This window comes from Miniopterus natalensis, chromosome 18 (assembly GCF_054644295.1).
Source record: "Miniopterus natalensis isolate mMinNat1 chromosome 18, mMinNat1.hap1, whole genome shotgun sequence".
Taxonomy (NCBI): Eukaryota; Metazoa; Chordata; class Mammalia; order Chiroptera; family Miniopteridae; genus Miniopterus; species Miniopterus natalensis.
In genome coordinates, this window is record NC_142098.1 from 22,368,282 (window position 1) to 22,382,726 (window position 14,445).

The following is a 14,445-nucleotide window of genomic DNA, read 5'->3' on the forward strand; positions in this document are numbered from 1 at the left end:
GCGTGAGGGTTAATGCAGGAATTTGAAAATGTATATTGGCAGTGAAAAAGATGCTAATATGTTAAATACAGCATGGTTTTAAATACATCAGTTTATGAAAATAAACTTTGTGATCTACACTTAACAAAAATTTCCTGTGCTTTCCAAAATTAAACTGGCCCTCTCAGTGCGGCTCTAATGAGGATTAAGTCTTCATTTCAGAACCTTTCTATCTTTCCAATCTACAGACATTTATTGACCTATTAGTCTTCGTTGGGCCTCGAAGAATGAAAGATTAAGGAACAGCAGATAATTGCATATAGACATTTCCATTACAGGGGACCATGTAGGTCTCTTTCCAGTTGTTAATGGTCTGTTGACACTCACTCTGAGAGCAACTCATTATATTCCTGACTTCGTATAGAGCTATGCCTGTAATTAGCTATTCATAGCTCAGGGTACCCGTTTAATTGAAATGATCAAATTTAAAAATTCCCTTTTTCTTTACTTAAAAATATATACCCAACAAAGCAACCCATGTGCACGTTAAAAAAATAAACAGTGCCCAAAGGCTTATCATGAAAAGCAAAACTCTTCTAACCTGTAATTTCTTACCCTCCATCTCACCCATTTTAACCATCTTTTGGTTTCAATTATCCTGGAGGTTATTCCCGTAACTTTAAATAAATTATTCATTCCCCAACTTTAAAAATCTATTATCTAGACCCAAGGCGCTGAATGACAACATTCCCACTTTGTATTTCACAGCCTATTGATTCCATATCGTCGAAAACAACTGTAATTGGTAGACACAAAGTAAAAGTAATTAGATGAATCACAAGGGAAGATTAAAAAGGACTGAACCAGAGGTTTTTCTGGTGATTATTTTCTAGTTTGATTTGGCCTTGCTCTGTCTTTTAGTGCAAGGGGGGAAATTGGGGGTGAACTCTTAAGATGCCTGGGCACATTATTGGAGTCCTTACCTGAGACTGGATCCACCCCACCCCGCCCCGCCCAGCAGGCAGTGGTGAGGAGGCCTGAGTGCGAGGTGCGGCCTGGGGCTGCTGGCCACCAACCCCTGTGCAGCCACCGGAGCAAGAGCACCTCTCTCCTGGTCTTAGGTCTGCTGACAGCTCAGCAGGCAGAATGCAGCTGCTATTTGCAGCTCAGTTGTTTTCCCCCAGAAAACTCAAGCCAGGAGAAAAATGCTAAGGAAGCGGGAGTTATTTTTGGCACTTGTACATCTATGCAGGGCTTTAATGTCATATCATAAATTGGAACAATCTGAACGACAGGACACACAGAGCACCATGGTGTGGATGTCAGAAATCAGATCAGGGGAGTAGTCATCTATTATATGAAATGGAAACTGGAACTTCTCTAATTCGAATTGCTTTTTGTTGGGGTGTGTGTGCATGTGTGTTTTATTGGCCTGCACACACACACACACGTTATTAGTAGAGATAGTCTCCTAAAGTGAAATAAGTTTTGCAATGGTATTTTTAAAAACACCTAACTCGATATGATTTCCACATATTAGAATAGCTACTTAGTAATTTAGGTGGTAAAGCTCAGATAATGGTGTCACTCTGCCCGGTGACACACCACCTGATTTCTTGCGGTATTTCCTATCTTAATCAATGGTAATGTCATTCTTTTGGTTGCTTTGGTCAAAAACATGGAATTACCCCAGCATTGGTTCACATGGCAGGTTTTGCCGCGGAGTCCCTGCTCTGCGAAGGCCTGGCGCCCTGTATTCACCAGTAAGTCTCTCCAATCTTGGAGCAGGGGTTTACCCTGTGCCCTCCCTTCTCTAAAAAACCAAGAAGAGTCATTGATTTCCAGTCTAATGTTAGGATGAAGTGACAACTTCTAAGCTCCTTATACAAGGAATCAGAAACGGGAAGTCCCCTTAGACAAGGAAATACTTTAAAACTTCACACAATCTCTCCTTTGAACTCAAGTCCCAAAGCACACGGGGCACTGGACCCTGATGACAGTCCTGGGCCCCAAGTCTACCTCCCTTTATTGTTAATTTCTTAGAAGACTAACCTACACACGGTGGCCTCCACTTCCTCAATGTCCATATCCCACTCCAACCTGGCTGCCAAATTCAGACACCCATTCTGCAAAATCCCAGAGACATCTCATCAGTACTTGACCAGTTACTCCCATCCTTCAACTTGTCTCCTCTCTTGGCTTTTATGGCACCACCCTACCCAATGTTCCTCCAATAACTCTGAAGTACTTCTCTGTCTCTCTTTCAAGTCTCCCTTTTCATATGCTCACTTAAATATTGAGTTTTATTTTAAGAAACAGTCTCAGATCTCTTTTTACTCTCCATTCCATTTCTAGATGATTGTGACCATTCCCATGGTTTTAAACACTATCCATGTATCAATAATTCCCAATGGACATTTCCAATCCTGATGAGCTCCAAGCTCATTTGGCCAAATGTCTACTCAACAATCAGATGTGGGTATCTCACAGATACTCAATGTGACCTGCCCAGGACTGACACCCAGATAGTCTTGATATTTTGGTACTGATTAAAAAAAAAAAAATTTCCACTCACCCAGCTGTTCAAATTAAAAAAAAAAAAAATTCAATTTTTTAAATTGGTTTTTTCTTTTTTAGAGAGAAAGAGAAACATCGACGTGAGAAAGAAACATCAATCGGTTGCCTTCCATATGCACCCTGAGTGGGGAGTGAACCCAAAACCTGGGCATGTGCTCTGACCAGGAATCCAATGGCGACCCTTAGGTCCGTGCAACAGTGCTCAACCAACTGAGCCACACTGGCCAGGGCTTGATTTTCTTTTTTGGAGCAACTAAGGTGATGGTTTCACCAATATATAACTATCACCCAACTCATTATTTTATACATTAAATATGGATGTACAGCTTTTTGTACACCAATCATACCTCAACAAAGTCCTTCAAAAAACAAAGAGAGAAAAAAACCTGGAGTAATTCTTAACAATCCCTTCCTCTCAATTCCTGCACCCAGCTAATCAGAAAAAACGTTGTCTTTGGCATCAACAGTATTTTCCCCGCACTGGATTCTCTCCTCCCCAGCGCCAGTCTTTTTTTTTTTTTTTTAAATATATCTTTATTGATTTCAGAGAGAGGAAAGGAAAGGGAGAGAGAGAGAGAGAAACATCAGTGATGAGAGAGTCGTTGATCGAGCCCGCAACCCGGGCATGTGCCCTGACTGGGAATCGAACCCCGATCGCCTGGATCCTAGGTCGACGCTCAACCGCTGAGCCACGCCGGCCGGGCTAACGCCAGGTTCTTAACCCCAGCGGTCCCCAGCTCTTCCAGCCGCTCCGACCAGCTCTGCAGCGCCTCATTGCAGCCCATTTCCCACGCACCGCACAGATCAAGATTTAATATGTGGATCAGGTAGCCCATTCAGCTGCTTAAAAAGCCCATTATGAACATCCCATTCCACCGGTGATAGAATGGCTGTGTCTTTCATGTATATTCATACGGCGCAGTACTACAGAGCCACGAGAGAAAATCAATTCCCATCATATATAACAACACGGATGTATATCTCCAGGACATAATGGAGGGTGAAGCAAACCGAAAACAAGGGCCCTCACTTTACGATTCCGTTCATACACTGCTAATGAAAGAAGGAAAGCTGATCAGCGGTGGGAGAAGTCAGAACGGAGGCCACCTGCGGATGAGCAATCACTGTAAAGAATCAGCCTGGCGATGCTCTGTGGCAGCGACCTGCCTGTCTTCACTTTGCGAAAATTTATTGAATTGTGTAGTAACGACGCGCGTTTTTCTTCATGTAGATTATGCCTCGATGTAAAGCTTAAGAGTGTTTGGGTCTTTTTTTTTTTTTTTTATCCTACCACTCTGGGTAGGATAAAACTAAGAAATGTTCTGCTTGGCAATCATTGCGTACTTAGAAAAATCCCTAATTATATATTCATCTGATACACCAGGATGGTTTCAGAAAGCCTTGGCTAATACGGAAAATATGCATTCAAATAAATACTACCCTGTTCGAAAAGTCAACAGTAGGCCTTTGATTAAATAATGTTAATACAACTGGTAAAGAAAAGAAATTCAAAAACATAAACAAAGTCTAGAAATACAACATTACAAGGCCTGTTCTGGTTGTTACGTTGACAGGAACAGAAACGCTTCTGTTTGAATGAGAGAAGCATCAGGAGGAGCTGTAAGAATCCCTGTTCTACAAATCAGATTTAAAATATGATCGCCCTCCCCCATTCATTGTGAGATGGCTTTGCAAACAGTTGGGGGAGGGGATGGTATTTTAATCTCAGGTATCTAGATATAAAAGAGCTATCACACCGATTTCAGCTTTAGAACTCTGGGGGTACTTAAACACATATTTCTTTTTTACAGTTTTGTGGGATGTTGTTGTTGTTTTTTGAGACACACAATAACATGCATTCATAGGTAAAAATGATCCAAGCCAGGAAATAAGACATTGTCTGTTTGTAAGAACACGCAATAATAAATTCATTGTGAATTTACAAGATTAAATGGTAATATCAACTTTCAGAATAAATGCCATCGCTTAAAACTTCTCAATCACGAAATAGAAGGTGAAATATGAAAGAGAAATAACTGAACAAGTAATGTAAATTACAGCATTAATTATATCCTTTCAATTTGAGAGTTATGTTTACCTAGGCCAGACTAAAACACTGAAGACTAGACATTTGAACGTGTGAGGTGAATATTATTAATACGATTAGGCAGTTCATTTAAAATTTATAAATCATTGACTACCCTTGAAAAGTCAGTTTTCCTAAATTATTAAAAGTTCCATACATTAAGTTTAGGGATTACAACTATATATATGCTATTGATGTTTTTTGCTGTGTCATCTTATTTTTGGAGTAAAAGATGCTAAATTTCTATATTAGAGCAGCTTCCCTCTTGCCCCTCTTACTATTTTTCATAAACTTTTATGACAGTTTTTGCATAAAATCTGAATTTTTACTGATTCTCCCTACAGGGATTCCAACATATTTACATACAATTTTCAATAGGTAATATTTATAATATTTTAATGTTCTTGGTGAGGGGGAATAAAATCTCGAAAACAAATAGAAATTTCATTACCAGTCTAAAAACAACTTCATTTTTCTGTTCTCAAATGATTAACTCCATTTCACAGCATCGGATAAACATTAGCCCAAATGGTGTCTTTTGTGTGAGGATGGGGGCTGGAGGGGGAGCTGGGCAGATGGGTGTTGGAGACAGTCATGAGCGCGGAGCACGACCCTTTCAGATTTCAATTCATGGCTCACTTCGTGTTCAGAACAGAATTTACATGAAAATCAAATTCAGAAATTCAGCTACAGGAAATGAAAATCAGATTCATAAACTCAGTCACGGCTTTGATCAGGAATTTTGTGGTTGTTACTGTTCTTTGTGAGTTGTTGAAGTCATGGCAGATGGTAATGTTTCTTGAAATGGCTGTTGGTACTTGCTTTCCTTTTTTCTCCCACCACAGCACAGGACTAGAAAAATCTAGTACCTGCGCTGGGTCAGGCCATCTTAGAGCTTGACCGGTCCTTGGACCTGTGCCCCTCCTTTTATATATGAAGGACAGCGACAGTGAAACAGGCCTCTGTCTGAACTCCCAGGTTAGGGACCTTCCCCCCAGAAAGTGAAAGCCAAAGAGAACACTCAGGATATTTTTTATGATGAACAAAGAGAACATACTGATCGAGAGATGGAGTTTGGGAACCAACGAACGCCATTTTATGTGTATGATTGTTGTGTGATTACATAAATGAACGTTTATAAATATCGCAATGCCTGATGCATGCGAGTTAAGATACTTTGTTCAAGTTTCAAAGAAATCTCCTATGCATGTCAGCAAAATATCCCATCCATGCGCCAGGAGATGGACATAAGCATCCGACTCACACTGACCATGGGGGTTGCTATGGAAGGAGAGCCACCGTGCTTACGGCGAGGGCACGACCTCAGAGGGGTAAAGGCCTGCTCGGTGTCCCCCGAGGCCCGCACAGCTCCCGTCTGCAGCACCCCACGCACACAGAAAGGTAATTTCAATGTAAGCCACACAAAAAATCCTAATCTAGGACTGCAAGTGTGTGTTTTTCAATTTCCCCATCTCTGAAACCACCCTGATTCTTACAATTTCCATCTTCCTGAAGCACTAGAAGACAGTTTTAATGAGGCATTAACATTTCTAGTCTAATGCCTTTTGCCCACCTCTGTAGACTATCATCGTGAAGTTATACAAATACTCTTACCTTTAGTTCTTCTTTTACCTTGATCTAAGACGTCATCTGTAGATCTAAGACGTAACCTATGGATAGATTTAAAAACAACGATCACTACCAAAGAAAGAGAGAACAGACACCTGTCATTTGGAACTTCAACCACACACCACGTTGTGATCTGATATCTCAATAACCATTAATACAGTTCTAGGCTAGGACCCAAGATTCTATTTAGTATTATAATTTTAAAAGCCTCTCGTTTGCATTCAACATGTAGGCAACATGCCAAGAAGAGAAACAAAAATTATCTTGATTTGTTTGCCAGCTGGTGCTTTGACTGAATGGCCAACTACCAAAGAACTGCCATCCTTCAGTCACATGGGAAAATAAAATTAATTTCTTGCTCAGCATACGTACTTCGGTTGAAAAATTATCCTAGGGGGAAAAAAAACTAGTTGTCATAGTAAAACACAATTTTGTCTCACTCACCATCCACCAGAAACTCTGAGGGACACACACACACAACTGCTGGCAATAGGGATTTGGGGTTAATATGACTATTGACATATGACTGTTAATCACTTTTTCTCGGAGGAATTGTTTCAGTAGAGTCAGTATCCAGCTCTCAGCATAAACAATTTGCTTTTATTTGCTAAAGCTATTTTTTGAATGGGATAATCTTCTTTACATTGTTGTGTTATATGTATGCATATAACAGGCAGATATTTTTATGATGTATATATAGATATATCTACAATATATATTGTAAAATAACTTGAAAACCCACAGTGGATAGTCTCCTTTATGTGATTTTAATGCATAACTTGTGGTGACTCTTACATTATTAGTGTGAAAGAGGTAGAAACACATGAGACTTGTTTTTGAACATGAGATTGAGACTAGACTCGTGCGGGGTGAAAATACTAAATTGCAGTCATATCCACGTGCAAAAAATGTAAACTGCTTAGCAATTTCTCTGGTGACCACTAGTTATCCAATTATCACTTCAAGTATTTAGCACCGAATTTTCTCTGGGAGATGTGCCAATTTGGAATCTCCTGTCCCTTCCTAATCTCCACGTCATTCAGCCTGAAGTCTGGAAAGGAGCACACGCATAGCAAGTTCCGCGCCAGCAGGGACTTCAGGATGGTTCAAGTCTCGGGAGAGAGCTTTACTAATTTTCACATGCACAAGAAACTCCACCAGCATACAGGGCAGCGACATCCCTTTTGTGGTAACCTTGTGCCTGAACAAACCGGATTTTTCTTTTTTTAAAATATATCTTTATTGATTTCAGAGAGAGGAAGGGAAGGGGAGAGAGAGAAACATCAATGAGGAGAGAGTCACTGATCGGCCGCCTCCTGCACACACCCTGCTGGGGATCGAGCCAGCAACCTGGGCATGTGCCCTGACCGGGAATTGAACCTCTATCTCCTGGATCCCAGGTCAATGCTCAACCCCTGAGCCATACCCACTGGGCCCCAACTGACTTCTTCAGCATATCCACCTACCTCTTAATTACTTGAGCTGTAGAGATTCAGCTCCCCAAAGTCCACTTCATAACACTATTAGTAAAGTCTGGGACAAGTAAAGAGCAATTTGGGAGATTATTTAGTTTATAAGGGGGAAAAAATCATCAGAATTTTAACATGTCTCATGAAAAAATAGAAACACTTGTGGATATGGGCATAATTTCGTATTTAGGCTTCTTTTATAGCTGGTTATTGCTTAATCATCTTTACATTTGTAAGGACCTGGCTGAGACCAGGTATCAGTCAGCACTTTATTGAACTTGTTTTATTCATGTAAAACTGTACAGTTTGGATGAACATAATGTAAGCGGATATGTTATTAACACTGATTATAATGAAACCTGACAAGTTATGCTGACGTATGGAAATAAAATCATAGAACCTCCATTTGAAATGAGAGGAAGTGAAACCCTAATTTGAAGAAATGCCCCATTTGCATGTACATGCAGCTTTATGATTTATGACAGGGAGAGTTTTCATCTGAAATAGAAAGTTGCCTCTCCAGGAGTTATTATATAGTGGAAATGAGATTTCCTAACCTATTTAGATGAACCAGGCTCTGCATTATCTTTCACTCTGATATCTCACTGCCTTCATTTCAATAACTACTGCTGCTATTCTCTGCTTACTGAGGGAAGGAAGAGATAAAAAAATATGTTATCCCACGAGAATGGCAAAATATCTCATATTTATTATATTCCGATAAAAATCTGCTTGAAGAGTAATTTAAAAATATGTATAATGATTCTATTCCTGAATAATTTCCTATCTGGTTGCAACAGATAGTGGTGGGTGGGGGGTAACACAACCCTTTATTGACTGTTTCCCTTTTTCCCAGCGATATTTGCATACACAGTAATTGAGGGAAAAGAAAGGATTTTGAGAGTTAGGCCTTGAGGACCAAATGTCAGGAAGGTTTATGAAGTTTCATAATAACTGCTTTCCGTGGCGGTGAGTTTCTCTAAATTACTGAGTAATTTACTAGGACTTTGGATTTCTGAGGACGGCCAGCCACTCCACATGCAAGTACACCATAATTTTGTGGTTTATTTTTTTCCATATCGACCTAGTCTATAAATAGGTATTTCACTCACCTATGCAATGCCAAATAAGAACATCTCGGGAATGTTATCTCAAGTTACTCTTTCTAACAAAAATGGAAATGGGTTTTGATTAATGTTTAAATTTTCATTTCCAAGTTCCTGTTGAGATTGGAAAATGAAAAATCACTCCCACTGTAAAACTTCCATCTTAGCCAAAAAGTCTCCCTGTCATAAATCACAAAGCTGCATGTAGATGCAAATGGAGCATTTCTTCAAATTAGGATTTCAATGCCTTTCCCATTATAGCACGAGTCCATGCATGACATGCAGACGCAGTTTTATTTTTTCCAAGAATTTCCAAACGTGACAGGCAGTGTAACTTCAAGGAGATGCACTCCGCGTGTGCGTGTGTGTGCGTGTGACAGGAATGTGTCAGTCAGCGGAGTGCACACGACTGTCAAGTTTCAAGGTTGGAAGCGAATGCGAGGCTCACGCTGCGCGACCATATGCTCCGGGGCCTGATGCGTCCCCGGAGGGGGCCGAGTGCCGCCGGGCACGTGGCTCTTCACCCTGGCACCTCCCTCGCTGGCCGTGGGCACGAGGCCAGGTCCTTAACCCCTTCGTAATCATGTTCCTCGTGTGCGAAGCGGGAACGATGGCAACGGAAAGGATCGCGTCCTCGTAGGGATGAGACGAGTCGCTTGGTATGGAACAGGAGAGCCGGTGCCCCCGCCTGCCCGTGTCTCGCACTGACGGTCCCCTCTCTCCTGGGTCGCCTCCAGGAGCCTATGACTTGGGGCCAGCGCCAATCGCCGGTGACTTTCTCCTGCTGGGCCCGAATGCAACTCTTCAGAGATTATTCTCACTGGCCTAACCTTATTCCTTGGGTCCCTGTAACTTCAGGCTTCCTACCAACTTCTCATGAGTTGCCTTCAAATACCCGAATCCGGCGTGGGCTCTAAATGCACACTGACTGGGTAAGAATTTGTGAACTCGCCGGAGTCAGTAGCCTAAATCCTCTAACACCATGTTTTCTCGTGGCTTAAAAAAGACAGAGAGACCTGCCCTAGCCTGTATGCTCCGTGGTGAGAGCATCGGCCCCAGGACTGAAGGGTCCCGGGTTCGATTGCAGGCCAAGGGCACGTACCTCGGTTGCAGGCTCGATTCCTGGCCCTGGTTGGGGCGCCTGCAGGAGGCAACCAATCGACGTGTCTCTCTCATGTTGATCTCTCTCTCTCCCTTCCACCCTCTGAAAAAGCAATGGAAAGAATATCATTGGGTGAAGATTAAAATAAAAGAGACACATACAGAGATAGGTATTGTAATAGTGCCAACTTCTTAAGGCTGTTGTAGGGTCAAATGAACATAAGGACTTAGAATTTTTAAATGGTGATAATGATGATGATGATGATGATAGAAAAGATGACATCGATCCTCATGCTAGGTTAACTACAAGGTTCCATGGGACGAACTATTTGTTTGGAGCGTCTTTGTCTCTCACTGGATATGTGGCTCTTGCATGGCTGCGAAGCTCCCTGGTGCCCTGGTCCTCACATGGTTTCTGCAGTGGATCAATTCTGGTTTTGTAGCCCTGACAACGAAAACATCTCGGTAGTGTGCCTCGCCGATTTCATCGGCAATAAATGTCTTTGAGAGGTTGCACATCTTAGCGATATCTGAAATTTTTCCTGCTACAGAAAACTATAGCCAATTATCTAGAAATTCTGAGCAGGGACCTTAGTTTTCCTTAGTTGCAATAGCTTATTAGCTCTTGTGTTACAGTCCTCTATTTTATTTACGTTTCATGTTGGAAAAAAGACATCCTTTCCGTAGAAGCTTCCTCCAAGGGAACCACGTTTCTGTTTTAGGCGGGTATTGTTTTCCATGTTGCAGTTGACGTTTCCCTGAAATGTTTAAAATCGTGTGTTTTCTAAGCAATACCAAGGGTGTTGATAAAATAAGGCGTCCCATTATCTCTCACTGAGAATTATGATAGCCTTATAACTACATTCGTGATTCCACCATTTATCTCCTACCATCTGAAAACGACAGCCAGTCATCTGCCTGCAACGTAAATGTTTCCTTCATTGATTAAAATCTTCTATAGCACGTCGCCCGCAGAATGAGATGTCTTTTCAAGGCATCCGAAGCCCTCTCTTACCTTAGCATTTATTTTCTCACCAAATTCATTTCTTTCAGTTAAATTGCTTGCATCTTACATGTCATCTATCCGGCACCTGGAATGTACCCAACGATTCCACGCTGCTGTGTGGCTTCCCCTGGTCATGCCTGATGTTCCGGCCACATGGAAATGCTGACACCCACACCTCCCCTTGGCACTCCGCCTACACACACACACACGCACACGCGCACACGCGCACACACACACAGTTTTTATCTTGGAAACTCTTCCTTGCCCTTTGATTCCCAGCACGAACATCTCCTCCTCTTGTGTTTCTCGTTCCCCTGAGTTCCGCACAGATTCGTCGCTGTATTTCTCTGTGTCACAGTGGGTAGAACTGCCTGGTTTACTTCCCTGTCTCCCTGCTTTGGGAGATCTTCAAGGGCGGGTCTAGCTTTTGCTTTGCATTTCGGCTCTAACCTAGATCAAAACTTAGAGGGAGTAGGCCGCAGCCCTTAAGCACGTGGTATCAGTAACCAAACTGTGTAAATGACATCATTTCCCCTACAGTGAAACCTGGAACAACTTTCTAAATCCAATTTATCAGTATCTGACCTCAAGGAATTGTTTAGGGGAATAAATTGAAATGCTTAGAATAGTGCTTGACGTTTAGTCATATCCACTTAGTGTCATTAAATATTTTTACACTATGGGGTAGTATACTACATAGATTGAAATATAAATTAAAACTAACAATTAAGCCAGCTAAGTTCCTGGGCATTTACATTTTTGTTAAAAATTAAAAATAGAGCCCCAGCTGGGTGGCCCAGTTGTTTGGAGAGTCATCCCTTCCACAAAAAGGTTGCAGGTTTGATTCCCGGTCAGGGCACATATCTAGGCTATGGATTCGCTCCCTGGTTGGGGCGTGTGCAGGAGGCAGCTGATCGATGTTTCTCCCTCTCCCTTTCTCTCTCTAAGAAAATAAAAATAAATCAATAAAAACATATCCTCAGATGAGGATTTTAAAAAAATAAAAATCGAGGTGAAGTCATTTGATCCAACTGAATGATAAAAGCATTAATGACAAATTGTGCAGCCTTTGAACAATATTTAACGTTTAGTAAGCATACAATTAGCAATAATCACTAAGCATTTTGGGGTACCCATCTGCGTATTAAAATAAGAGAATTTGATATCCGATCAATAAATTTCCAGAGAGAAAGCAGTGCACTCACAAGTTACGATACCTGAATTCTGCTTTTACCAGAACCCTCCGAGTACTTAACATTTGGCTCTTTGGTTATAATGTAGTGTGGTTGTATTTTTTAAATTTATGTTTATTTTTTATTGAATTTATTGGGATGACATTGGTTAATAAAGTTATATAGGTTTCGGGTACACAGTTCCACAGCGCATCGTCTGTACACTGTAGGGTGTGTTCACCACCCCAAGTCAGGTCTCATTTCATCACCATTTATCCCCCCTCTACCTTCTTCTACCTCCCCCCACCCCACCCCATCCCACCCCACCTTCCCTTGGGCAATCACCACACTACTGGCTGTGTCCATAAAGTCTTCTTCCCCTCCCTTAATCCCTTCACCCTTCTCAGCCAGCCCCAAACCCCTCCTGGCCGACAGCTGTCCGTCTTTGTATCCACGAGTCTGTCTCCACTTCATTTAGTTTGTTTATTAGACTCCACACGTGAGATCACGTGGTATCTGTCTTTCTCTGCCTGGCTTATTTCACTTAGTGTAGTACCCTCCCGGTCTCTCCACGCTGTCGGGAAAGGTCAGCTTTCCTTCTGTTTTCAACAACCGAGTATATTCCACAGTGGAAATGTACCAGAGCCACTTTGCCCACTCATCTACTGATGGGCAAATTAAACCGAAGGAGGTATCACCCCGCGCCTGTCAGAACGGCTGTCATCAGTAGGACAACCACCAACCAGTATCGAAATACGGGGAAAAGGGAACCCTGTGCACGGTTGGTGGGGATTCACGATGGTGCAGCCCCTGTGGACAGTGGTAAGGCGTGACCTCAAAAAAATTAAAAAGGGAACTGCCTTAGGACCCCGTGATCCCACTTTTGGGAATATATCCAAAGAAACCCAAAACACTAATTCAAAGGAATCTATGCATCCCTACGATCACTGCAGCCCTTTTTACAATAGCCAAGATTTGGAAGCGGCCCAAGTGCCCATCTGTAGTGTGTGGTTTTTAAAGAACCGAAATTATGTTTTATTTTTTCTTAACTTTAGACCAATTTTTAAAGGAACACTGCACTTTTTTGTGTTTAAACATTTGTGCACGACTGAAATTTTTTCAGTTTCACCTGCTTATTTTCCACTTAAAGTAAAAATAAATGTAAAGCTTTATATTAAATATATTGTACACATAAACATTTCATTTAAAAATTCACTGAACATAAGTAACATTATTTGCCTCATTGCTCCCAGGACATGAGAAATAAAGTTCTGTGTTCGGAGAGACACGTTTTGGTGACAGGATGATGGACTTGTTTGTGCCGTTTACATTTTCTATCACTTGTATATATCAGTGTTCAATAAAGTAATTTCATTTAAAAATGAAAAACACAATTTATTTTTTAGATGTACTTTTTCTTACATACCTGTCATCTATCACCTTTCTATTTGTGCCTTTACAAGTGACCACAATGAGTTTCACCAAATGTAAGCAATGATTATTTTTAGATGCTGAGATTTAGGGAAATGCTTTAGTTTTTATTTGTGTACAGGGCATGTATTTGGCACAGGGCCTACATGCCCAGACCCCCAGTGGATGCCTGAAACTGCAGATAGTGCTGAACACTGTATACTATATACTGTTTTTTCCCCACTGTACAGACACACTTTTCACGCAAAGGAAGCACTTTATGGCTTCTCTTTCGCGCATCCGAATAGCCAGCATCGCCACTCTTATGCTTTGGGGCCATCATTAAATAAAATAAGGGCGACTTGAACACCAGCACTGCACAGTCGATTTAATAACTAAGGCAACGACCAAGTGATTCATGGGCAGGGAGCATATACGGCCTGGATACACCGGGGAAAGGCCTGATTTGCGTCGTAGGTGGAACAAAGGGGGACAGTGTGAGATTTCATTATATTACTCAAAACAGTGCTCAGTTTAAAACATTGTTTCGTTCTAGAATTTTCCATTTAATATTTTCAGACCATGGTTGACTGAGGGTAACTCAAATCACAGGAAGGGAAACCATGGGCAAGGGGGACACTGTACTTTTCTTTGCTGCTTGAATTGTATTAATTTATTCATTAAAAATAATGGTAAACAATATTCTTTACATAGAAAGTTTTAAATTTTTAAGGTTTTTCCCACAATTTTTTTTTTGGAAAATAGGTATCCAAAAACTAACAATAAGGTGAAATAGTATAAATCTTCTAATTATACATCAAATCTTTTTAAAGACCATAGATTGAAGTTAGCAATTTTCTATAATTTTTAGAACTCATGTATCCATTTGGCATATATTATAGAAACCCAG

At 41.2% G+C, this 14,445-nt stretch overlaps 1 protein-coding gene across 1 annotated transcript in view; it reads right to left on the bottom strand.

Moving 5' to 3' along the window:
* Positions 1–14,445, bottom strand: part of CNTNAP4 (contactin associated protein family member 4) — a 308,626-nt gene that overhangs the window by 57,594 nt on the left and 236,587 nt on the right. Inside the window, exon 22 of the mRNA XM_087827286.1 lies at positions 6,257–6,312. Coding sequence (XP_087683412.1) covers positions 6,281–6,312 — 32 coding nt within the window. The 3' untranslated portion in view covers positions 6,257–6,280. The remainder of the gene's footprint in view (positions 1–6,256; positions 6,313–14,445) is intronic.